General features: G+C 39.9%; 1 protein-coding gene across 1 annotated transcript; it reads right to left on the reverse strand.

Annotated features, from left to right (window-relative positions):
- Positions 1-285: 285 nt before the first annotated feature.
- Positions 286-27,557, reverse strand: zak (sterile alpha motif and leucine zipper containing kinase AZK). Its single transcript, XM_040028094.1, has 20 exons — positions 27,425-27,557; positions 25,779-25,968; positions 23,517-23,604; positions 20,027-20,128; positions 18,417-18,482; positions 18,298-18,326; positions 17,207-17,344; positions 13,421-13,507; positions 12,426-12,500; positions 12,243-12,349; positions 10,107-10,242; positions 4,498-4,542; positions 4,373-4,403; positions 4,126-4,265; positions 3,957-4,019; positions 3,780-3,869; positions 1,808-1,924; positions 1,594-1,668; positions 1,342-1,492; positions 286-1,247 (listed from the first exon to the last, which is right to left on the reverse strand). Exons 2-20 carry the CDS (start codon positions 25,935-25,937, stop codon positions 532-534), a joined length of 2,415 nt encoding a protein of 804 aa, XP_039884028.1. The 5' UTR covers positions 25,938-25,968; positions 27,425-27,557; the 3' UTR covers positions 286-531.
- Positions 27,558-27,657: the final 100 nt, after the last annotated feature.

Genomic DNA, 27,657 nt, shown 5'->3' on the forward strand with positions numbered 1-27,657 from the left:
TAGATTGGGTAGATTTGTTGGCAAATGTGGGATTGAGATAGAAAAAAGAGAGAATTTAACTGAATTAAGTTAAATTTCAAAGAGAAAGTTACCCTGCAGACTGCTGTAAAGGTGCGATAAGACAAAAGAATGGCTGTAAACAACAGGAAGTGGGCATGATTGCTTATACATCAAAGGGAATAATGGGGTGGGGTGAGGTAAATCAGTTCAAATAAAACTTTGCACTTCTGAATTATTATATGTTAAAAAACACACACACACACAATAGAATTGGTGAGGCAGGAATGTAGTTTAAATTTAAATCTTTATTTTTAGGATTGATAAATAGCATCATATTTTCAATGCGAACCACAGTTTTGAATGTCATCTGCAAAAATCACAGACTACACTGTCGTTTTTAAAAATACGTGAACAAATAAGCTCATTTTTTAAAATACAAATCCCAGTTACTAATTATGTCATGTGAGCAGACATAATCCATGTGTAAAACCTTTTCAGTGTGTAACATGTTCAGTTCTTGTGTGGCCTACATTAAGTTCTTCCACCACCACCGCGCCCTCCCCTGCCCCCCCTCCTCGGTCGACCTCTGACTTGTTTATTGTCCTGCCGTGGTAATCTCTTATGACGCTCCACTTTGATCCACCCTCCGTCACTGCTTTTGCCCCCCTCCTTTTCCTCACTGGCATTTTGTGTCACAGACAATAAACCCGGTATCGATGGTGTGCGGCTCTGTGGTCTGGCACTGTAACTGTTGGACGGCGGTCTCCATGGATGTCGGGGGGTTTTGCCACCTTTATTATGAACATGTCCACCTCTACCACTACTCCCTGTATGACCCCAACCCTGCACCCCACCCACAGTAAATGTATTGCCCGTGTTGCTATTTCTGCGATAGTTATGCACTGCCCCTGCACTGAGCGGGCGCTCTCTGTCTGAGGTGCTCTCTGACGTAGTGCTGGAGGGACTGCTGCCCTTTGACCCCAGATAGAGCGTTGAGAGTTTGGCCGACAGGCTGGCAGTTGGCGAGGAGCTGCGTGAGTCGGCCCAGTGAGAAGAGTTGACGCGGTTTGGAGAGCGGCGCACAGCTGCAGCATAAGAAGACACATGTCTTTCATGTGCAGACAGGAACTGAGGCAGAGTGCGAGCATCAGAGCTCGTGAAGGCAGTGTGAGCAGCAGTCGTCGGCTGGGATTTCTGGGCTATCATCTGCTTCAGTCTTACATTGTACATCCACTTTGGATCAATATCTAAAACAGAAAACACGTACCTCATATATACCTCCTATATGAAGAATTTTTTTTTTCCGATAAAAAACGATATGAATAAATAATAAATATTTACCATGGTTTGATCTGTCCTTGAGGTTCCAGTCTGTGCTAGCTGGGGCTGTTTCAATGACGAGCTCCACAGTCTTGATCTCGTCTCGTCCACCATTGACGCTCCATGTCATCGAGCAGCTGTGTCTGGTGGACTTGGGAGACTTGACATCATTCTGAAGTGAAAGTAGTGATATTTAATGTATGTTGTTAAACATGATTGTGCGTGACTGCCTGTGTGATGCATTTTCAAACTGCAGCTGCTAAAATGACCCACCTCATAATTGACGGTATAGTCCACTCTCTGGTTCTCCTGTAGCCCAGTGACCCATTTGTCCATCACAAAAGGTGGCTGCATTGAATAACATTATTTTGTTTGAAAAAAACAAAAAATAGACAATTGCAACCACCACAATACGTCAGGTTAAAATGCACCGATCAAAACATTTAAAACAATTAGGTGTGTTACAGAAATGCGTTTCTGACGGCACCTTAGTCATCCGCAGGATTTCAATGTCTTGTCTGTTGGCGTTAAAGATGACATCTTTGATGTAGGTTATAGCGACTTCATCGCCGTCGAGTTCCATGTACATTTTCCATTTGCAGTCCTTGAAATAAAATAATTGCCAGTCAGATAATGTAGGTCTCAGCGACAATAGATGTAAAAGTTTTTAATTTCACTCATCTGTGTGGAGAACTTGGTAAATCTTGTATATAAACCAACAGCACAACCTACAGGTAGTTGAATGACAGTGGCCAGAAAGCCTCACATTGTGGGTGAAGACAGATAAGTATGAAATAAAACTTTTAAAATAAACTGCTAGCAGACCAAAGGGGAGAAAAGACAGAGTATACATGTAAAATGCAGTTTGCATGTAATGTCTACAGCAATGCAAACCTAAGTTAAAGGACTGATCTTTATGGAATTAGGTTCTCTACATAAATATACCTCAAATTCGGCACATTTCATTAAATTACTCTAACAGAGAAACGGAAACAAAAATCAGCAGCAAATATTTTCATGCCGCTATTCTAAATTCCAAACATTTAGGCCTTTTCAGAATCCAGGATTAATTTTTTGGAGCAGGAAACTGTCTGATTTTAGTTGATAAAACCTTTTTTTTTCTCCTCATGGACTGCTGCAGAGAGACACACATCAAACTGGGGAGGCACAAATCGAAGCGGTCCCCAGCCCTCTTCTTCTGCATACTGAATGCTGACGACGCACGTAATGATTTCGCCAATCCCTAAAAGCTGCCAGGAAGCTACAGGTCACTGCTTAACCACACAGGGTTCATGGCACAGGCCAATCCATTGTGTAGTGATCACAGAGAAAGACATCAGAGGAGTGGCACTAACACACTCGTCTGAGGAGCCTTCGCCCTCTCCTTCATCGTCCCCGGGGGCTGGAAATGACTCAAAGGGGGGAAGCTTGAGCAAGCCTCTGGCTCAGAAACACACCAGTGGCCCAACGCTGGCCTGGTGTCGGGCCTGGACGGTCGCACCGGGGCTCCCAGGTCTATGCTAGTCTAATCACTCCAGCAGAAACAATGTCTGGTAATGATGCCTAGGACCCGAGTGCGTCTAATGACAACTCATACATAATTCAGCACCTTTCACTTGGCTGCACGGTGATATCCTCATTAGTAGGGGACCCTCAGTGGCTGTCAGATGGTGGCCGCACAATCGCAGGCCCTCATTTTGTCTTTGAGAAGTGCAGCTGCTTCCATGACATCGCCAGCAAAGAGGGGCGAAGAAAAAAATGCAGTGCGGGTTTGTTTTATTTAGTGCAAAAAACCTTCCAGTTTGTAAAAACAAGGCTGACACGGAACCTGACACCAGGCAGGGGAAAATAATTAGCTCTCATTTTCTCAGCCTCCTGTTTCCTTCTCCCTGCTGTGTTTTCTACCCACTAAACCACCACATGTCAGAAGAAATGGGAGGCAATTAGCAGGCTCGTTTCAGCCCTGCCGAACACACTGAAAGAGGACTATTTATGATGGGACAATGAACAGCTGAAAGATTAAATAACGTTTGCCTTTTAAAAGAAAATGACTTCTGGCTAAATGGGCTATTTTTGATTAAATTCAAACAGCAAGTGAAGAGCCACCCTTTCTCCACAGTTTGAGACCCTAACAAAGGGCTGTGAGCAAGTCGAGGTGGATGTGGTACATGGCTGAGCCTGAAATGTTTATTTGTCTGGTTTAATACATGTCTAGTGATGCCTTGAATGGTCAGCATAACAGCCGCCATCACGAATCCTCAGAACAAACAGCTTCAGTTGTAGTGGGCCGATTCAATCGCATGTCTCTATATCTCCTTAGAAAGTATCAATTATGCCAAAAATGCTCAAAGCAGAAAACATTTCTTTGTGATATTCTTATTTTTTTGGGTTTCATCGCTTGCTCACAGCTGCAAAATATGTTGGAGTCAGTGTTTGAATGTGTTTCCTGACAGACTTACAGACTTTCCTGTTGCTGGTTTCCAGTGGTACCCAAACACCAGCTCCAGATTTACAGTTTTACTCTGCTCCACCTCCTTTTCTAGTTCATCCTTGGGGAAGAAAACAAAAGCACATAAACATAAGCCCCAAAAGGTGCGTGACAATAAAAATGTAACACGTCCAACGGATGAAGATACCTTCAGCAGTGGCGGGAAGTGGACGAACCCGAGGTAATCATTAGTTAGCTTTTCGATCTCACACTGGAAAAAGAAAAAAATTCCCTTTGAATTCACCGCAGAGCCAAATATCAGAGAGCTCTGCCGATACCCCGTAAATGTTTTCGGTTAATGGTTAACCGTGTCTTGCCTTAAGGTGCATGACGTGACCTTTGGACTTGACCCCCATGTCCCGCATGTCGGTTTCTGTGAGCAGCAGCAGCCTCCGTCCGGTGATGTGGTTTTCTTTAAACAGATCCGCATAAAGCTGCATGTCACATGCGCTGTCTCCTGGCAAAGACACAACCAAACATTGAAACGAGCGCGGAAAGAATGAAGAATGCGAAACAGAAAACATTTAAGACGATCTGAACTGTTTAGAAAGTAAATGAACAAACCTGCGCCAAATATTTGCTGCATCCAGAAATACTAAAGGAAGAAAATCACGATTTAATCGTTTTAATAGCAGTCATGACTGTATCACAATTTAAATGGCTGCAAGTAAAAACACACTGATACCAACCACATGCTCCTCTGTCCAGGTATATATGTCCAACGTGGGGAGCAACTGCGAAGACAAGACAAATTTAATCCAAAGCAACAGAATGTGGTTGGATATAGGCATCATGTGTCCATCTAAAAAAGGCCAGAACTCCAAAGTAAAACTCACAAGACTAGTAAATATTATTAAAATGGAAAATATCCATATTTTTGTCCACATCTTTGAAACCATTACTTTTTCAGTTATTGTGCTTTGTGATTAAGAAGACTGGATGTAGCCGTAATGGACTATATCCAACAGAAATGCCCATCTGACTGATCTAATGTGATCTATTTGAATGAAAAAAAAAAATCATTTATTGCTCATTAAATGCAATCAGGCAGAAACCTGCCAGCCAAAATAAAGATTTCATCATTGTGATTATGAGACTGGTGTGTAATGACAGAAATAATGCAATGGGAAATTGGAGAAAATACGTCTAAATGAATGAGTAATCCCCCATTCACTGTCTTCTTCCCACGACATCCTGTAACAGCTCGGATTATGAACTAAATGCCAGGCTCAGTCGACAGTCGCTGAGGCTGCTGCCTCATAAAGCCACTCAGCCCTACAGAGCTTTTCCGCCTCCTCCTGTAATGCAGTTCAGAAGTAAACAGATTCGGAAACACTAAGCCAATGCCAGAATCCCACTGGAGTGACTTAACATCACTTTTCAAAAGCCACATTGTATCTCACAAATGAGCAGCCATGCTCGTGTGGCACGTCATTGGCAAGTGTGGTTAAATCTGAAAATTTGAAATAGGGGATACAGTCTTTGTGTTTTAAGATTTATATGTGGAACATGCAGGAGAAAAGCACTTTGAGTTGGGTTTAATTCACACAATTGTGCCCCCATGTGGACTAAGTGGATGATGGGTAGTCAGGCCATGGATATACCTATAAAGAAGCATGTAGTTAATGTCTCAACAAAAGATTGAAAAATGGCCACAGGAAATGCATATTTTACTTTTTTTTTAAAAATGAAAACACTAAAAGCCATCCTCTGTTATCATTAAGTTTATTAATACTAGCTATAGAAATGTAACTAATATCATTTTAATGGCAAAACGTTTGTTTTATTAGTCACTAATTGTTCAGATGTGGAAAGTAATGAAATCGAGCCAAGGCAGATTAGGAGAAAGTCAAAAGAAAATCATCTGTTAACAGAAAAATAAATCAGATGAAGAAGTTTCACTATTATAATGGAAAATAAAGGAAATAAGAAGTTTTCACATGGAAAAACACAAAATGCTGATTGTTATGTCTAGTGTAATATGTCTAGGAGTTGATGGCACAAGAGGATACACAATATTTGTACAGGATTATTAGCTCATGGCAAGAAGCTAACAAGCAACAACAGAGGAATACAGAGGATTACATCCTCATGAGACTGACTGATTATAACAAGCGAAGGGGACAATTTAATGGGCTATGCTCAAGGAAGCATGTCCTTCCCCCACAAGAGGCATAATACCTAAGTGAACACTAATGCTAATATGATTTTCTGTACTGTAAAGAGCAGCTCTTGAGACGTGATCCTGTGTGGATAAATACAGCGTGGCGTCTATAGAAAGATGTTACTTTGTTAAACTCTAAAATGTAAATTCTTTGGCTGAAAATTCATGTTTTTTTGGAGGCCTTAGGAAGAAACCTGTTTTCAAAAGTAAAATGAGAGAATGAAGCTGACAGCCACACAGCAAAGTCCCTCTCCTACTGTTTTGAACCTGGGTCACTCAGAGGAAAAAACATGTACTTTCTTATCCTGGTAAGAGACTGTGTCTCAACAACTGCACTCCACCACAACCAGAACAAATTGGCCAATCTTAATGTCAGCAAAATGTCACTTCATCATAAAAGCCTGGCCTTCTCTAGGCAACTGGATCACATGGCTCTTTCTTCACAGCATGGCACTATACATCCAGAACATTAGGCATACGGCAAATTACATCCATAATATCCACAGGTGGAGGGCTTCAAATATGTTCTATAATTGTGACCAAGTTCCCGCGCCGTATGTGGTGGAAATACATCATGAACGCAGCTTATAAAGCAGAATAAATGCTCTTTTATGGTGTGACAAAGTAATGATTAATGAAATAATTGTCGAATAATTAATAACGCAACTTAACAAGCTGTTCATATTAGTGCTTTCACAACACCAGTAATATACAGTGGGGGATGTAATTATTTGATCCCCTGCTGAATTTGTAAGTTTGCTCACTTACAAAGAAATGAACAGTTTTTTAGTTTATATGGTAGTTTTAGTTTAATGGAGAGAAACTGAATTTCAAACCAAAAATCAATAAATGACATAAAAGTTATAAACTGATTTGCATATCATTGTCTAAAATAAGTATTTGATTATTAGCATCTCCCAAGCATAACATGACTTGGTACCCTGGTGGAAAAACCCGTAACATTTCTTGCGGTTGGTCACCAGGTTTCCACACATCCGGGGAGGGATTTTACAGAAGCTCTCGAAACCCTTAGGTTTTATGGCTGTTGCTTGGGAACTCAACATTTCTGCTGATCAAACTTCAGATTGGCTTGTCTATGTGACTACTTGAGCAGTGGCACCTTGCAAGTACTGCAAGATTCCAATCCATCACAGCGTAGTGTGCTCCCAATAGTGTCCTTGGTGGCTGTCACAACTGCCTTCATATCATTAACAAGCTCCTCCTGTTTTTGGGCTGATCCACCAGCTTTCTCATGATCATCCTCCAGGAGGAAAGACCTCGCATGGAGCTCCAGACTGAGGGCAAGTGATGGTCATTTTATATTTCTTTGCACCAATAATTGCCCCCTTCTCGCCACTTCTTGCTTCTTTCATATGGTCTTATAGGCATTTCCAGACTTCTGCAGGTCTGCAATCTTGTCTCTTTGAAAGCTCTTTGGTCTTGGCCATGGTGGTGGACAGGTGTGCTTTATAGTATGGTGTGTTTATGTATATGAACAGGTGTGTTTATATACATAACAAGTTTTTTCTTTCCATTAAAATGAAGCTACCACACAAATTAGAGACTGTTCATTTCTTTGTAAGTGAGAAAATATGCAAATCCAACTGGGTATCAAATAATTATTTCCCCCACTGTATTCAGTGAGATCACACTATGTGATGGATGCAGGTGGAACAATATCAAACACTTGAAGGGTTCATTCAGTGTCATCAGACCACAGGAAGTGTCCGATTTCCACTGTCATGTTGACACAGCTCACAGACCTGGAGGAGTTGCTCGACTCACGTGTTGACCTGCATGTTAGAGTGCAGGACAGGCCAGCCAACAGAGCCTCAAGTCTTCTATCACAGACTGCAGACTCACGTACTCATTACCAGAGGTTGTGATATGAGAAGACATCTGTGAATTATTAGACTCCTCAATCACAGACTGAAAGCACGGATTAGTACTTATCTTTAGAGGTAAGAACAGCTGAGAGGCAGGACGATGTCAAAAGCAGGGACACCGTGGGGAAAGACAAGAAAACAGGATAGAAAAGAAGAGACATAGAAGTAAATAACAAAGAAAAAGGTAAATGAGAAAAATCAACAATGTGAACCCTAAAACCCCCAAAAGTTGATTCTGCCCATTTGGACGTAGCATGAACCCTTAATAAAATAATTTAAGAAGCCAAATGTTAAAGTGAAGTTAACAGGACAGCAGAATGACAGAGCACATAGAAAAGAAGCACGTTTAATGCAGTTAATTCAAAGGCTCAACTGACTTGTTAAAGAAATTGTGAGTTGTCTATGTGGGAGAGACAGCTTCCAGGTATCTAACATGTGCATGATTCTGATGCATGGCCATATATAGGTTAAGACAAATGACTAGGTAATCATTCACAAAAAACACTGGACCAGGTCTTTATGCTCTTGAGGATACTTGAGGGTGCATTGGAGTTTGCCCAACCAGTCTACATTTGTTTTGTGGACTTGGAGAAGGCATTTGACTGTGTCCCGTTGCTATGGGCCATTTGATCCTTATACAACCGTTGCTAGAGCTTGGTCTGCATAGCCAGCAATAAGTCGGACTCGTTCCCGGTGGGTGTTGGATTCCCTAAAGGACTGCCCTTTGTTACCGATTACGTTCATAATTTTCAGAATTTCTAGGCGTAGCCAAGTGGTGGAAGGCTTCCACCTGGGCAGACTCAGAATCTCATCTCTGCTTTTTGCAGATGATGTGGTTCTGTTGGCTTCATTAAGTGGTGGCCTTCAGTTTGCAGTGTGAAGCAGTTTGCAGCCGAGTGTGAAGCAGTGGTGCTCCGACTGCAGTGAAGCAGATGCTGTACCGGTCTGTCACGGTAAAGAGAGAGCTGAGCATAAAAGCGTAATATTTACCGGTCGAGCTACTCCCCTACCCTCACCTAAGGCCACGAGCGCTGGGTAGTGACTACACGAACATGTCTACAAATGCTGGCCTCTCCCTTAAAGTTAGGGTGAAGAGCTCAGCCATCCAGGAGGGGCTCAGAGTAGAGCCACTACTCCTCCACATCAAAAGGAGCCAGATGATCTGGTTCGGGTATCTGACAAGGATGCCTCCTTGGCACCTCCTGGGTGATATGTTCTGGGCATGTCCCAACAAGAGGAGGCCAGGGGGAAGACCCAGGACAAGCTGGAAAGCTTATATCTCTCAGTTGTTCTGGGAACCCCAGACAAGCTGGATCATTTTAACGTTGGTAGGCGATTACTAAGCAACATGATGATATGACAATATACCAAAAATTCAAGGCTTTTGGACATAAATGAAATGTTATCATCATGAAATTATTTAATTATATAAGGCTGTATAAATGCTACAAATGGGTCATCTTGTCCCTCTAGTACAACATTATGATGTTCTAATATAGATGAGAAACTTCAGGGGCCTGGTAAATGGCCTGTACTTGTATGGCTTTACACACCCAGTCATCCACCCATTCACACACTGGTGATGGCAAGCTACATTGCAGCCACAGCCACCCTGGGGCGCACTGACAGAGGCGAGGCTGCCGGACACTGGCGCCACCAGGTCCTCTGACCACCACCAGTAGGCAACGGGTGAAATGTCTTGCCCAAAGACACAATGACCGAGACTGTCCAAGCCGAGGCTCGAACCAGCAACCTTCCGATTACAAGGCGAACTCCCAACTCTTGAGCCACGATCGCCCCAGATATGTGTGCCAATTCTGGCTACTCAGTTGCTGGTGGAGGAGCTGTGGGCTGATAAGATTTTGGTCAGTAATAAAAATGATCATTAGTTGAGCCCTAAATCGTTTTGCATTGGATGTTAGATGCAAAAAAGGCAGAAAAGGGAATAGAATTAAAGCTGTGACTGTCATGTCAGAGGCTGGATGCTTACAATCTAATAGTAATTTTTTATTGTCACGATGCAAATGTTCACAACTCTGTTTCATACTCTTCTACTTTCCTTCTCATTTCAGAATAAGGTTGAGGGGACTTCAGAAGGTAGCTCAGAAAATAAGCCTCTACACGAAAACGCGAACGTGAACAACAGCGCAGAGTCGACGTGCTGCTGCCGTGACCACTTGACAAAGTGATGCGGCTGTCCTGAAGGTGAAGGTGGACCAAAGTGAAGAGGGGATAATGAGGAACTCACCGGACTGTTGGACTGTTCGATGAGTTTGCGCTCCCACATCTTTAGTCGCCGCTCACGCTCCTTCAGCTCTTGCTCTTTAGTGCTCAGGTCTCTCTCCAGCTTCTTAAGTCTCTCAAGTGTAGCTTCAATCTCACACCTTCATCATACAGCAGGAGATAACTGTTAACATTTAAGGATGGCTGGATTTTTCTTATAAAAACCAAAACCAACATTTTTCTTTTTTTAAAACCATGTCTCTTTATTTTCTGGCTTCCCTACAGTCTGCACCACTCAGTCTGAGCTCACTCCTTACATAATTTCCAAAAACAGCTGCCCTGTAGTTTTTAACGAACCTCTGTAAAGCAGTGATCGAACATCCAATGGATCTGGGACTACATTCAGTTAGACTATTCATGACAGCAGGACAAGGTATGTGTTTGAAGGAATAAACGAAGTGGCTCAATAATAATCCAGGTTTTCTTTTTTCTTTTCTTAAATATGTGTATAACTCACAGCAACCACAAACAAAGGATAATATTGTTAGGTATGGGAAGTTTTCTGGTTTCCGAGTTCTATTGACAAATCACATTTCAGAAAGATGATTAGGGAACAAAAGAGAAATCCACTGGCAATCTCAATATATCAGTCTGACTTTAGTGAAATTCGTGAGAAGAATCATTCCACTGTTGCTTTTGGTCTTTGAGGGGATTTGTAGAGTGAGAAAAATAAAGAATATAACCACAAAATAAGACAGAGAGTTTTAGGACAGCATCCAGTGACACAACATTAAAATGAATCCAAAATAAAGCCCTGCACTCAGGAGGTGATTACGAGTTACGCCGACACTTTAAATACCAAGTGCAGGACAAAGCATGTTGGGATTTGTTTTGCCCAGCAGGTGGGGCTGCGCAATGTATCGCAGAAAGCCATGCTGAACTTCAGGCCCGCTAAAACTCCCACACTCTTTTCATAAACAAATGCAGCCCAGGCAGGAAGGCCATGACTTACTCCTCCCAGTCCTCCAGTTCCTCCACCCACTTCCTTCACAAATAGTGAGCTCTACGGCCTCCCGCTGTACTGACAGGCCTCTACATTTGGCATTGCCCTGACCCTTCCTGCTCAGTGAGCATTATAAACAGATAAAAACCTTTTATAGAAAAAAAATACTTAAAACTGAAATAATCAGCGTATGAATCCTAGCAATGAAGGAATCGACCACGTGTCAGCTTCCAGCCCCACATCTCAGCTGCATACAGTTACATACTGGTATTATCCAGCAGCCAAGTTATTGTATTTTTAAGTTATTGTAGTTGGAAGGGAGAATGCGTTCATTTTTAATTTACACAAGCACTTCAGGTCCATTATGTAAATGTGACAAATGTAACAATACAGCTAAAACAGGAAAGAATATGAACCTTAAAATGAAACTCAAAATCTTTCAATTTAAGTTAAATATTATGAAGGAAAGAGCCAAAAATAGCATCTATAAAAATAGAACTATTTGGGCTTTTCTTGGTAACACAGATACCTGGGAAGCTAGAAACAGGTACAACAGGTTTCTCAACATCGCTTTTTTACGACTGGAGGTGCCATCTTTCACTCTAATGTTGCCGGATCTAACTTCTTGGGCCAAAACACATTGTCGCTTTCTGTTTTCAAGCAGAGATTTACTTCAACCTGCTCCACCTGCAGATGGCTGCCTGGACACAATAACACCAACACAACTTCTGAGGAAAAAAAACTCCAAGCGCAGACAAGGCCCGGGGAGAGGCAGACAGAGAATAAAGTAACAGCTGAGACTCAGGCTGTGCCGAACACCACCAAACCTCCAGCTGCTCATACAGGCCAATTAAACACTTCTACTTGAAAAAGATGGTGATTATTTTTAGGGTCTTATGGGTAAAGAGAGGAAGTATATCCAGATGGATGATTCTTTGGGGGGTTTTTATGTCTTTATGTAGCTATCAGTGTGATTATTAAAGATCTATATGCATGATCTCAAGTCCTTTTTTGTGTTTCACGGCCCCCGTCAGCTACATTTCCACATCATTCTTTGAAAACAGTCGCACATCTCCCTACACTGAGGCAGTATACCGGCGAAAAAAAAGACAGTTATAAATACATTTACTGGGTTTGAAGAATAGCTGATCACATTACCTCCATTCAGCCTTGTTGTGAAGGAAAGAGTTGCACTGTTGAGGAAGCTGGCTGTCATTAGACATGGACTCTAAAGTAGAGAGGATCTGCTTGAACATTGGTCGCTCCTAAATGAACATAAAACCATTAGCAGTGTATATAATTCATATATCTGCTTCATATTTGCATGCTTGTGCAACTTACTTTTGGTTCTGTTGCCCAACACTTTTTCATGAGCTCAGCAAAGCTGGAAGGACAGCCACTGGGGATGGTTAGCCTCTAAACCACACACACACACAGGTAGAGGCAAGAACAGCTTTAAAGGAACCTTAATATGCTAACTTAGATAAGAAGCTCAATACCATTCTTGTGTCTGTTAGATTGCCTTTGTCCTAAAGGGTCTCCTGTTTGTCAAGCATTTAATTATTGCTCTATACGAAGGATCACAACTGCCATAATCAAAAAATAAAGATACACATAAATACACTTTTACTGAGTACACCTGGCATCATTATGTGAATGAGGCCAAGACTCATTCACACTGTATCATTTTCGTCAACTTTCCACCTACTGCCTAATCTCCATCATGCCTTGCTCCCCACAGCAGTTGCCAGGCCTGCATTCAGTCCTGACAAAATATGGCAAAACACCCTGTTATACTGCCAAAATGTTCCACCAATTGCAGCTGATTCAGTGTGTGCACTGCCTGAATACTGTAGGGTACAAGTCGCCGCTGACCTAATGCTTCAGACACCCACCAAAGGAGGGAAAACGCATCTAAAAGGATGCAGCCAACTGTCGCAAACGGGGGTCCCCGAAACCCAGAGGCGCTTAGCTAACCTAGCCAAAAATTAAGCCCAGTAATGATTATTTACGTGTTGATTATTACTAGTTGTTGTTGTTAATACTCTGAATAAAAGTGCGTTTCAGTTTGGCATACATCAAAGTTGAACTTTTTGTTTTTTATAATTTGGAAAAGGGTTATTGATGCAAAGGTAATTAAACACAAGAGGAAATTAAAACAAGTATAACGTTATAAATTAATTATACCTCTAATATTATTCTGGTGTAATTAGTGGATTATTGATTTATTCGGTAAGTCATTTATTTACTTTTTCATTTATTTATTTAGATATTTTTATATGCCAGTTTCACTTCTCCGTTCAGAATTGCATTCATGTAATCATGCAGTAAAATACCTCATTCTTCTCAACCACAAGCCAGGCCACTTGTAAGCCTTCCAGGCCTTTGAATGGTATCTCACGGGTGAGCATTTCCCAAAGCACCTGTCACAGAAGGTAAAGAGTCAGGTAACAGTGTTGTAAAATTACACAACAGCACACTACATGTGTGAATGTACACATGAGCCCTGATAAGCATGGATCTGCTGCTGTTACCCTTCACCACATGGTTGAATTACACAGAAATATCATAAATATATCAATACCCTCTGTTTATATAGCATGTGTATTCATAGCAAAACACTAAAAACATTTATGCATTTCCCTTGAAGACCACACGAAACATTAAAAACATCGAAAAAGAATCACGCATGATTTAAATGCTGTTGGGCCGCTGAAGTACTCCCTTCATAAGTCAGCTTCTTTTCAGCTGGGCTTCACTAGTGTCAGAAATAATCACCTGTGTCAACATCTTAAAAACCACATAATGAAAAGGTGGAGGAGCGCCGCTTTCAAACATCAAAGAGTAAGACTGTATATGTATACCACATTCCTAAATGTATGCTTCTTGACAGCTGTGTCTAATTACACGTATGCATTTGACTACAGAAATCAGATGAACGTGCAGGCGTCTGAGCGAGAAACTCACGGCTGCTGAGGTAATTTTACCAACGGAAGATTGTAAAATCCTACATAGATCCAAGGAAAAATAATTTTAATTAATGCGTTTGAATTTTACCAGAGTGACTCAATCTTTTATAATAGTGAAAGCAACTTTCAAAACAACTTTGGGGCAACCGATAAGCGATTCCATAGTGAAACTACTTCCAAATTACTCCCGACACTAAGTTTCTAAGAGGCTGTAATCCTGCAAAGGTCGCAAATGCTGTTTTTTTTCCACTTAGAGAGAAGAAATGTTCAAATGAAAAGCATCAATGGGACCGGTTGCCTGATTTTGTTTTTTGTTTTTTTCCTCTTGAGAGATTTTAGTGCTATTTGGTCGACTGCGTTCGTTCTATTTGATAAAATCTTATTTTTAGACTGAAATAAAAAGCTTGCCAATCATATGTTTCCTCTAAAAAAAAGATTAAAAAAAATAAAAAAAATAACATAAATTGGCTCCAACTTCTTGACCTCAGGCTTTTAGCTGCACTTCCTGGTGAATTATTCACTTCTGTGATCTTTGAAGTACAATAATGAACACCTTTTCAATGGTTTTGATTATATTATTACCACGAGACTGAATGAGAAATAACAGAAATCTAGCAGGCGGTACAAAGCTCCAATGAAATGGCCTTGACCTGCTCTATGAGCCAATAGATTCTTGCTCAACTTTACAGATTTGGAAAAAAAGAAGCAAAAAGAAACTTTCTTCAAAGTCTAAGACTTCAAAGACTCCTGTTGTGAAGGACCTCTGTTATACGCGTCCACAATGGCATCCTTTAAGCACTGATTCTGCCTAAAGCTGTCATCAGTTTTGATATAGTGTCTAATTATTCATCTCTTTGAAAGAGTGCTGCTATTTGTTATTTTCTTTACATTTACTCTTTATAAAATATAATCATACAGTACATAAATATACGAGGAAAATACCCCTCAGCTTCCTGGTAGACACAAATTTCAAAATCCTACGTGGCCTTGATTTTCAGAAAACTTAACCTCTGACCTTGAGGTCAAGGTCACAGAGATTATAACTCGTTCAAGATTTTTAGTAGATGCTACTATGGTATCAATTTGAAGATCCTACATCGCCTCGTTCTTGCATTCACAAGCGTAGGTCTCCACACTGCCCACTGGCCAGTAGTTCACAAAACAAATGGATATAGCCACTGTGACATCACTCATTAGAGATATCCCAACTTCTCTGTTAGGCTGACTCCATTTCAGTGTTTTAAAAATACACGTGTTGAGTGAGAGATGTATTTGAAATAGGTACCAAAAGCAGGCCCAGTATGTAGCACAACCTTCGTCATAATCCTTTTTTACTCAAATGGGGACCAGAATTTAGTAAATTCTTTAACTGGTGAATGAGACCATAAACTCTTTGAGAAAGTGTCTTTTTCCCCACCATAGGTCATAAAAGTAAGGAAGAAGTAGTTATTTGACCAAAGTCTTCTATGAAATTTCTTTTTGCAACCACAAGCAAGAATGCAGGTTTAAAGTACTTTCTCAATGCCAGAAAGTTGATCCATTTTACCTGGATGCAACGCTGTTGATGTGACAAAACATTATCCAAGTGACTTCATGCGTCTCAGCTGACGGCAAATTCCCCCAACCGTATAAACAGATCCTTATGAAACTGTACTTGCTATAAGGTCGGGGAAATCTGCAGTCAGCTGAAAGAAATGGAAGAAGTCACTTGGATGAGTGATGAAATGTTTCTTCCACTGAAGAAACATCTGGATGAAGTGAATAAACTTTCTGGAATCAACGCTTCCTCGTTTGTTTCACTTTTCAAAAACAGGTCCCTCATGGTAGCTCCTAAAAAGTTTAGTTTGCCAAAATTCGCTCATGTTCAGTAAATTTATCTGTTTGGTCTGTGGTTCTTATAGGAAGCTTATTGCATCTTTCATTATGATACCATTTGGAGTTACCGGTTCCTGGACAAAAACAGGCTTATGATCTAAACTCGTCACAGTGAGAAGAAGTGGCCACATAACAGGTTGAGACAAGCTACAAACACACAGGCAGCATTCAACAAATACAAGAAGGTCACATTAAAAAGACGTAACAACATTACTGCAACACAAATTGTGTGCGTGTAATGTTAGCGTTAGGTTCGGTCTGACGTCTTTCGTGACACATCAAAAGGAATGAGTCAGCTCATGATTAATGACGACTCTCCAAACCTTTAGGATCTCTAACAAAATACTTGCGGATAAATGTGTTGCTATTATCCAACCGCTCTTTTCTTGTTAAACCCAGGAAGCTGATTTTAGTGTAGAAGTAAGAAAATTGTCCTCTGAATGACTACGCTGCTCTGTATGGGAGAGGCTAGGTGAGCAGGACAGGAGGAGAAAGCAAGTCTGTTCAAACAGTCAGAGACTGCAAGTGATAAACTTTAACTGTTAACTCTTAGGAGGTCATGTGTTAAGGGAGGGCAAAAGGACACGAACACTAAGACTTTTCTATTAACCTTAGAATAGAGGCGAATAAATGGTAACTATACAGAAAAATGGCACCAGCTCCAGCTTCACGGGGCTTACATTTAAAACGGCAAAACTCAGACTAAAGAAAACCAGACAAAACTATTTCATTTTTTTTTTAAACCGAAACATAAAAAATAAAAATCAAAGGGCTAAGATGCCAAACATTTTTGGCACTGAGATAGAAGAAGTATATTATTATGAAATTGTTTAGATGTTTAAAGCGTGCATAACTAAATTTATATCATAAAACACAACAGGAAACAGATGGTATATTTTGTGTCCAAATGATCTAATTCATACACGATGGTTTTATGACACCCCTAAAGATCTTTATGTTGCCCTGAGGACGAAAAGTAAACATCAGATTTATGAAAATGCAATAAAAAAAAAAAATCTTCACCCTCAATAGATATAAAGCAAGGACGGTTTATTTATTCAAACAATTAGTCATTAAGGAAAATGCGCTCTGTATAAAGTGATGTAACACTCAAGCATATTTAATTTCACCAGGTTCCATTACATTCAGCATTTTACACTGTACTTATGCAACAACACTACAAGGGAAAATGTACATGTAATTAAATTAGCTGAAATCAGCATTTTCTACCATTTTTCTGTGTGTGTGTTTCAACTCAGGTTCTTTTTTGCCACTTACTACTCCGTAGGAGAAGGTGTCACAGGTCTCAGATACAGGCAGGCTCTGGATCACCTCCGGAGCCATCCAGGGAAACGTACCCACTAAGGACATGTGCGTTGTGTGGGTGACAAACTTAGATGCCCCAAAATCACAGATCTGTAGAAATAATAATAATATTAATGTTTATTTGGGTATCCAGAGTAACCTGTCATTCATAAACCTTGTGTCACACTTAAAATATAGCAATCATAGCAGCATGCAGATTTAGATTCACCTGCTGCTGATGCAACAAATCTACAGAACTGTAATCATATAATTATTCCTGGAGTCATCGTATGTTTCAGTCACTGTGACGCCACAGGCAAATTAAATGTCTCTATGATACAGAAAAAGCCTCAAAGCACTGACATATATAACATAAGGTTTCGGCAGATTTACAGGTGGATGTACTTTGCAGGACTCTTAAAGCAATCACATATTGTACCAACACAATTATCATCAACTTTGGTTTTGTGTCTATCTATCTAAGTCTTATCAGAGAAGAACTGGTCACCGGTCAGCAGCAGATCAGCAAAGAGGATCTCCTTTCTCTCAATCTCATCCACCTATGGCGAGAAACGCCGTAACACTGTCCCTGATTACTTGAACATGCCAAGTTAGTCACTGCCCTCTTGTGTCCGTATACTGCTGAAAATATCAAATGAGGATTTCGTGCTTATATTTCTTTTAACACTGAATAGAATGTGAATCCTTAGCTAACAGGGCCATCACATCAAAGAGCAGGTTGAGTTTGTAGAAGTGAGACATGGCACTCCAAGAACCCTGAATTCAAATCTATGCAACAGAGCCACAGCAACAAGGTACAATTTCTCAGTCAGGAAAAGCTGTTAAAACTTAAATTTAAGACAAATTCAACATTGTAAACACTTTTTTTTTCCACCTCATCAAAGTTTGTTTGAATAATGTTTTTGTCCTAAAAAGTGCCTGGAGGTGTTTCAAGGTGGCTGGGAAGGACCAGATTTTATGATTACAGAATTCGGATTATTTCCAATTATTTTATGATCATCTGAGATTAGGTTTCAGTCCATAGGTTATATAAAAAGGCTTACTTTGAGAACTTTCTCTGCAGATAAAACAACTGAAAGAGAAAAAAAAGTCAGTAAATGCAGATGTTTACTTAAAATATTTAAGAAATTAAATTTGGTAAACTCGTGTCGTGGTCAGTTACCATTCCTGGACTTCAGGTCTCTGTGGATCACCTTAACAGGAGCTTCTGAGTGTAAATAGTGCATTCCTGAAGCAGAAATAAAGACAAATTTTCAGAGGAACATTAATAAAAACTCATTTGGAAACTGCAATCCTAATAACACAAGCATTGGGACACTGTGTAAAACATAAATAAAAAGGGGAACGCAAAGATATGCAAATCTCATGAAACCATATTTAGATTTTCATGACCTCAGCCAGAACTACATTAACATTAAAACTGCCGTCTTTTTTTAGGTCAAAGGGCATTTAAAATGGACTGAGGCAAAGCGGGAAAACTGTTCTGTGGTCAGATAAATGCAAATTTGAAATAAAAAAAATGAATTCATTTTTGAAAAACAAAACTGAAGATGACTAAAGATGAGGAGGAATGTCAGTGCCGCGTCTAAAAACCTACATCTCTGATGGTGTGGTTGTGCACCGCCGTCTATGAAATTGACAGCTTGCACATCTGGACAAGAACCATCAACGCTGAAAGGTATATACAGGTTTTAGAGCAACATATGCTCTCACCCAATGACGTCTTGTATATATTAATAAGACAACACTAAAAGGCATACTGCAGCTATTACAACAGTGTGGCTTCATAGAGAAAAGCCCGTTTGCTGAAGTCCACACCTTTCCCCAACTAAAATATCTGCAACATCATGAAATTAAAAAATACGACACGATGAGAGCCAGGACTGTCGAGCAGCTAGAACCTAATATCAGTCAAAAACAGGACAACGCTCCTCTTGGAAAAATCCAGCAGCTGGTCTCCTCAGTCCCCAGATGTTTACAGAGTGTTGTTAAAGAAAGCGAGGATAGTGCAGAGTAGTAAACATGGCTCTGTCCCAACTGTTCTGTGACATGTTTCTGACATCAAATACAAAATGAGCTAATACTTTCCTTAAAATAGCACATTTTCTGTTTAAACATCCGGTGTTTTCTTTGTTCCATCCTGAATAAAATATGTGTTTATGAGATTTGCAAACCACTGCATTCTGTTTTTATTTACATTTAACACAGCACCACAAATTTTGGGGAAATTGGGTTTTGTAGTTGCTCTGATGAGAAGATAATGCATGCTTTAAATGACATTGTCATTTAAAGCATGCCTGTTGTATATCAGCAATGAGCAATGAGACATGGAGCTGCAACCTGCAGCCTTGTTGACTCATTTTCTTTATATTGCCATGAAAGATGACTACACAGCTCAAGCAGATCACTACAAAACTGAACTGCAAGACTGCTGCTAATGCAGTAGATCTATTTACTGTATGGCTGGTTAACATATAACAAGCTGAGAAAAAACTTCTAATATCAGTATTTATTTTATTACTTTTGGTGTTAAATTGTGTGTCTCTTTATTTTTTAATATACCTCATTTTATTCTATAAGCTGCATTTCTAAGAATTGGCCAGAAATTCTATGGAGCTAACTCTGTTTTTTTAATAACTGTCAAATAAATAAAATGAAATAAAATAAAATCATTTACTACCGTCCTTAAGTAAGAATTAAGCTTTTAAGTTCATAAATCAATCTCACAACATTTCAGCTGTTATTTACTAGTAAGATACATCTGAAGTTTACCTTTGGCGATCTCTGCAGCCCATGTCATGATCTGCCCCATGTCCATCTCCTCACTGACATCACTGGACAGGTAATCATAGAGTGAGCCGCCGCTTGCATATTCTGAGGAAACACGAAAACTTTATACTGCTGCTTAATGAATAAAAATGAATGATGTTACAGTGGCAAAACGAGTTTTACAGCATGCATATGAGTGCAGTATGCGAAAGGGTTATGCAAACACAAATTGGATATTCGGCCACACCACTCATAGTATCTCGCTAGATTGCTACGGCTTGACGCTGTGGGTGAGCACCAGTCGTAACGAGCTCTCTTGTCCCCTCCGGACATGGCTGTTAAATGTCTACAACACAAAGTTGCTCGTGCTCTGTTGTCAAAGGATTCGTGCATTTCGAATGGGCCATTAGAAATGTATGAAACTTGCAAATTATGTCAACTTTTGCAAAATCTCCTTCATAAGACCGCTGACGACACTAAAAGACAACTATGATGAAACAAAGATTGAAACAGGAACACAAACTTTAAGCTTTACTATGTGTAGACAGAGGCAATCTTGTGAAGTAAAGTCCTTCAACAGAGATAAACAAGCACCAGCTAAACAGCAGGGACCCTCCATTTGTGCGCAATAACCCCATCATATCCCAACACAAAACTGTAAACACGCACAAGCACCGAGATAGGAACATAATTAACAACCATAAAATACACCGAGGACTTTTATTATTATTATGAGCCAGAGTTTCCTGTTGACCCTTTTTTGTTTGCTTTTTGACTTTGATACAGGAAAAACTGAATGAAAATGGACAAGCAAACTCATGTGTGAGACATCATGCAGCTAGTTCAACTGCGAATACATGTCTCCTTCTGCACTTTGCACCCATCCACATTCCTTAGATAATCTGTGCCAGCTTCAATGTAAAATGCACTTTCAGTTTAGCGTAGTGTCATGGCAGAGTCTTAATCAGTGGAAGGGGAAAAAAAAAACGCCTTAAAATGACTTTAACTGGCAAATGTACTTTAACCCTGAAACAATACTCTCCTATAATTCATCAGGTTTATGAAGCCGCTGAGTGACGGCAGTTATTGTTAAACTCCTGCAGGTCAACAGAGACAATCAGGTATCTCAGATAGGTTGTAGATAGTGGCTGCGAGAAAGAGGGAACTGATGCTGTGTGTCAACACAGTCATAACAGAGATGATGAATGTGAGCACGGCAAACGTTTTTTTCCCCTCTATCTGCTGCTAATTAGATTCTGCCTTATTAAATAGAGACCACAACTTACTCCTTGACAACAAAACCTTCCCTTTCGGAGCTCTGTAGTACAACCGATCCTGCAAAGGAGTAGAGTGCACTGATCGTTTTTCCACTAAACTTTGATTTGATTTCTGATTCTTTTGTGCTTTTTCTTTTTTAACACTATTACATAGAAAATGGCAAATGAATAACATTTTACAAAATGTGGTTAGGCCTGATTACCCTTTTCATAATAATCTTAGTTTTCTTTCTGATGCAGCCAAATATTCTTGTATGAAAGAGCACCTCTTTAAGAATATCAAAGGTCTTTCTACACTTCTATAAGAGAGACACTTAGAACACTTAGATAACGTCTACAGATAAATAATTACACTGAAAGTATGGACTTGGTTTTACATAACTGCGCTACACAAAATAATTTAAGTAATAACATTTTACTGACTCCATAGTGTAGTAGATTACACCTTCACCTAACACACAAAAGATCCCGGTTCGATCCTGGATTTTCATCAGGAAGGAAATCCAGGTCAAAAGTTTTGCCACATCAAACATGCAAAACTACCCGCTGTGGCAATCCCTTGTAAATAAGGGACAGTAGAAAGTGGCTAGCAGCAGTTGATGACAGGAAGGTTTTGCATGGGCAAAAGAAATTCGATTTGCATGAAATAATCTAAACTGTTTAAAAAAATTTGCTTTCCTTTCTGATTGCTTTGAGAAAGTCCTCAGTGTCCAGCAGAACTAAGGTAGTAGTAGAAATGAGTGCATGAGAAATCTCTCTGAGATATTTTTATGGCTCATTTGACACTGGGGAAACATGTACAGAGAGAACAAGATGGGACCCACGATGGAACCCTGAGGTACTCCACAATAAAATGTAGCTTTTAAAGCTTTTAAAGGTGCTGACAATGATGGATCTATCTTTCAGTTGAAGTTGATCAAGAATTTTACTGTTTTATTGTTATCTTTTGTTCATTTAACTACCTCTTGTTCTCTCATATGTCAACAAACTTTAAAAGTGCAATTTTTTTTTTGTTTTATTACTTTTTGTAAAATATTTTTTATTGTTGTATTATTTTGTTTTTCCTAACTTTCCTTTTATATCATAATGTTAGTTGGCCTGGTCTTCAGCCATGGCTAAAGATTCAATTTCATTTCCAGGACAACAAAGATTATCATGAATCTCTCTGACATGTTTTCATTATTAGATATTACAAGCTGCAGAGGAAATGCAACACCCTTGTAAAACATTTGCATAAAGGTAAATGCAGAAAACCACAATCTGTTAGCATGTCTCTCTCTCACTTGTTTGTAATGCTGCACACTTATTAAATAGAGCCATGTTTTACAGAGAGAGAAAAAAAGTGCATTGCATCCCGTGGCTTTACTTTCAAAGCGATTTGAAGTATTTAGTGGAGACTCATGTAAACTACTGCTTTATCATTTTTCCTCTTCAGAAGAACAAAGATCTTATATTTGATGCCTTATGTTTGTTGTGAGTCAGGGTGTTTCACTCATTCATTCATTGTTTTGTTTTTTTACAGTTTCGTAAACAGATAGTGAGCTGTCAAAGCAAGGACAACATATTAGAAAGATGATGGATGAAGGGAAGAACCAGGATTTCCAAACATGCAGCAGTTCCTGAATCTCATGGGCATTTTTTTTCATAGTAGCACAATGAAACCGAAACTCTAGGTGTCAGTTCACTAGAAGCAAAGCGAAGTTTAATCTTTTATATCGAATGAGTAACTACATTACGAGTCTAAAAATAGCATCCTTTCTACCTATACTGAGCGACACCATTAGGCACATTTAACAGTCAAACTCCATATACACCATTCTGCAGTGAAGGTCGAACAATATGTTAGGCACATTTTTGAGCTGGGGCTCGATTTAAACGACTTTTCTGCAGGATTCCCTGATAGATGCGAGCATGATGGGCCCCTTGTTTACAACAGTTCACAGCTACACGAGCATTTGAGGCTTTATTCTTTTCGGTCTTTGACCTAGACAAAAACTGAAAACAGGCTCACACAACTACTGTATGAATGTGTGCACATCCTGAGGCCTCTGGCATTCACTCACACTTCCATAGAAACTTCTGCTTCATTGAGCAACTGGTGCGAACAGATTTGGCTGCTGCCTTTTCTATCATGATGTTATCTGGTGGCTCTGTTGTATTCTGTTTTTCACTGAGGTTTCTTTGCTGTAAATATGCATCATTATTTATAAACTTACCGGTGACAATTCCATAGTTGGGAGCCTCGACAATCGCGCCGTAAAACTGGATGATGTTGCGGTGGCTGAGGACGCTGAGGATTTCAGCCTGACCAGTGAACACACACAAGGAATTTTCATGAGAATAGAAGAGAAAATAGAAGCCTTATTTGCATTAGAGTTTAAATAAATGAAGTCTGGATCTATAATTTAGTACACACATGATTTCAGTGTGTGTGAAGTAATATTTTATCTTTAAATCACCTTTACCAAAGGTTAATTTAAGTCTCAGGAAATGACAACATTCACACTCTATTCAGCATGTACATAGCAGAATTGCACATACCGTGCATGCACTGAGTATACTTTCCTTATAGCATATTTACTATGCTACAGATAACTACATTCTTTTACGAACAAGCTACATATTTGATTACTACCTCATGATGACATACCTTGCAGAACCAACTTTCACAGCAATAGCTTAAAATAATCACTTTCTGTATGACTTCATCAGTCTTTCGTATCACCACACTTCTTGACAAATCTGCTGTTGAGGTTTGGACTTTGACTTGGACATTGCAACACCTTCATTCTTTCCTTTGCTGTTGTCCTGTTGCATGGCCCAACTTTATTGACGTTTGACTCTAGAATACTTTGGTATTCAGAGAAGTTCAAGATCAACTCAGTGACTTCAAGATGCTCATTTCCTGTAGCTGCAAATCAAACCTAAAAAATCACCCCTCCCACTACCATGCATGACAGTTGGTATGAGGTGTTCATGCTGATATACTCTATTTCACCGTACACATGTAACGTTACCAAACATCTTCTCTGTCAAAAATAGTCCCAGAAGTCTTGTGGTTTGTTCAGATACCATCGTACAAGCCTAAGCTGCGCTACCATGTTCTTTTTAGACAAAAGAAGCTTTCTCCTCATGATCCTTCCAAAAAGCCATATTTGTTCAGACTTTTTTGAATTGTGCTTTCACGAACTTTGAGATTTAACATGCTAACTGTGGTCTGTAAAGTCTGAAATACAGCTCTTGGGTTTTTTGCTTTTTGTCAGAGCACTGCGTAATCTGACTTTGGGGTAATTTCACTGGGACATCTGGTCCTGGAAAGAATGTGGCACATCCCTGAATGCCCCGAACAAGCAAACTGTCAAAACTTCTGACTTTATAGAGTTGATCACACTTGTTGATGATCATTTTGTTACGTGCGTTTGGCTGCTGTTTAACCTCTTAATTCCTATGGAATTAATGCTTGGTTATTCAAAGGACTGCACAGAGTCCTGTGAGAACTTTTTTTTTCACATGACTGTTATTAACACCAAACCACAAAGTATCCCAAAGTATAAAAGTTAAAATTATGACCTGATAACTGCATAAAATACTTCCTCAAATTGATTATAAAAGCTCCACCACCCTAACCTAGAAATGAGTGCTTGTATAAGATTTACTGCAATCCATTTAGAACCCAGTTAACTTAAAGTGGATGATTGAAGGAGACACCATTTGTGAATTCATAAAAAAAAGAATTTAATAAAAAGCAGAAGTGAGAAATTGCTGGTTATCCTGATGCCCCAACAGGAAAGGTCAAAGCAGACTTTGACTTTTTCAGACTTTTACAGAACTCAGTGGCATGGCTCTCAAACTCTGACTGGACGCCAATGGTCCTATGGAGTCTTCTGGAGCGTATACAAAGACGTATCAATGCATAATCGTGGCACAGAAAGGTTAATGTGTAACCATTTTTTTTTTTTTGAATAAACCTGATAAAACGATCTCATTTAATCGCAACCAAACACTATAATTAAAGGAACATCTGGTTCAACGTGCAAGGATTACATTATTATTCCCATTGAACAATCTTCTCCCCAACACTTGAGTGAAGTTGAATGGAAATCTGTGATCTTTTACAATTTCATAAAAGAAACAATGAACAATTTTCTGAACATCCGATCACAGGCCGACACACATAATACGATTTCCCTGAAAAGATTTCAAAGATAATTCTGTTTTGTCTTTAAGACAATGGGCCTGTGCTTTCAAAGACACTTCAGGAGCAGCCTTTGCTGTAATTGGACCAAATACATTCTTTCATTTGGCTATAATGTTTCTTTCGCAGCACACTGCTCAGAGAGGGGGAGTATAATGACCATGAGTGATGGGTACAGAAGTCACCAGATCTCACTAAATGGGATAGCAATTAAAATGATTACTATGCTGACAATTAAAAATATATATGAAAAAAAAAAGATCCAGGTAATTAAGATTCTTACCTCATTTTCAATCTTGAGCAGTTTTTTCACCGCCACCTCTTTGTCCCGGGAAATCCACTTGGCCCGGTACACACTTCCAAAGCTGCCGCCACCACAGTTTTCGAAGAAGTGGATGTCATCGAAATTGACTTGCACGAAAGACGAGCTGGGAGACATCATCTCATAATGGCACTCAGTTCCAAGTCAGCTCCTAAAAGAGTGAGGGGGATTACGGGAAAGGAAGGAAGTTGGGTTCACAACAAAATCCTTTGCGGTAAAACAAACTTAATCCATCAAAGCGAAGCTTCACTGTCAAGACACCATTTGTGAGTGTGGCTGCAGGTTTGAGGCTGCTTTGCCATTGGTTGATTGAGCATAGCAGGGTGATATCGCTCATTTTAAACTACCATCCCCTGTCTCTTCCACTTTTACACATACAGTCCTCCTCATCAGTACCAGTAAGCAATGGACTCAGGGTCCAGACTCTGCTTGTATAAGGACAAAGGCATGTCTGGTATGCTGGGATCATGCAGTTAAAGTCGCAGATTACTCCAGCAGGTTTGGTTCAAGTAGGACAACAAGCTGGGAGATCATACAATTTTGACAATAAAAGCTTCTTTTGTTTCAAGACAAAAACACCTTGAGAGATCCACATATTCTCTTTCTCTATTTAACAGAAAAGATGAGCTCTTCTTGCTTGTGTTGAGGCCAAACATGATGATGTGTGTGTAAGCCAGGGTTAGTGGTATAATGCTTCCAAACCGGACACCACACAGATTTATTATCATATCCTTTTGTTTGTCTGTAGCGACATAAAAGCATCTTGTAAAGAAATAATTCCATCATTACAGGAAATTATAGCATTGCTATTGTTCATAGGTTTCCCATTTACAGCTGAGCAATTACGGCTTTTAAAAGGCTGTTACCTGGGTCCTCATTGGGATTACTATCCATCACAACGGGAAATGCCACCATTGTCACAGAGGGGAGCCATTGCTCTCTGCTGATTTACTTGTATTCATGCTATACTTAGCCTGGCAGCAATTTGCTCAGTGGACCAGCCCCCCAAGTATTGTCTGACCACTCAAGAAGCCAGGGTTACAGGGATACGGGAGTACTCCTGCAGTCATCGCTGGCAGTTTCTCACTTAATAGCAAACACGACTGCAAGTGCCGCGACAATAAGGCCTGACAGCCATATGTCAAACCACAGGTAGTCACTGTAATCTCAACTAAATGATGGATTAATCACTGAGACAGCGAGGTCAGCTTTTGTGTTACATCTTCACAGCTAAAAGTGTGGTTATATGCAGATGTTACAATCTTAACCAATCTAACCCCTACTCAGTTACTATGCTGTGTATGAGATGCAGATAATACCTGAGTGAGGGTTAACTCACTGCTCAAAACATTCAACAACAACTAGATACAGTATGAGCAACATTAAACTTAAAGCGGTATTACTTTGTTATTATTACATGTTTATAACAGTCATATATTAATGCACCACGTCACACTCAACAGCCCGCATCAACACATCTGCACGAATGTGTGTTTAATATCAAACAAGACTCGCATTATATTTAACCTGCTGGACAGTGAGCCTATGTCGAAACTGCTCATTGAGACTAATTGGATAACTGGTGAACATTATCGAAACACACATACCGACATTCAGTGTGAAGGCTGGCGCTCCGGAGCGGCTGTTCCTCCACGCAGGTAGCACCGGGCACAAGACAAACTTTGCGAAAGAAAGGATAGTTCCGGGAAATCTCACGTGACGTCGCTTGATTTCCCCGATCCAGTGTGGTTTCACTGGTTGCACAACTTTCAGCCAGCTGAACTGGACAGCATCCAGCTTTTGATACTGATGGCAACAGCTCCCCCTGCTGGACATGAGC

The sequence above is a fragment of the Simochromis diagramma genome, unplaced genomic scaffold, assembly GCF_900408965.1.
Source record: "Simochromis diagramma unplaced genomic scaffold, fSimDia1.1 OVJJ01000343.1, whole genome shotgun sequence".
In the NCBI taxonomy this organism is placed as follows: domain Eukaryota; kingdom Metazoa; phylum Chordata; class Actinopteri; order Cichliformes; family Cichlidae; genus Simochromis; species Simochromis diagramma.

What these genes read in the sequence shown, in the direction of transcription:
- zak (XM_040028094.1), bottom strand. Translation starts at nt 25,937, where the DNA reads ATGATGTCTCCCAGCTCGTCTTTCGTGCAAGTCAATTTCGATGACATC. An exon ending in GGCTGCAGAGATCGCCAAAG is followed by an intron (nt 18,483 to 20,026) that starts GTAAACTTCAGA and finishes TTTCTGCTTCAG; the next exon opens with GAATGCACTATTTACACTCA. An exon ending in CTGCAGAGAAAGTTCTCAAA is followed by an intron (nt 17,345 to 18,297) that starts GTAAGCCTTTTT and finishes TTATTTCTACAG; the next exon opens with ATCTGTGATTTTGGGGCATC.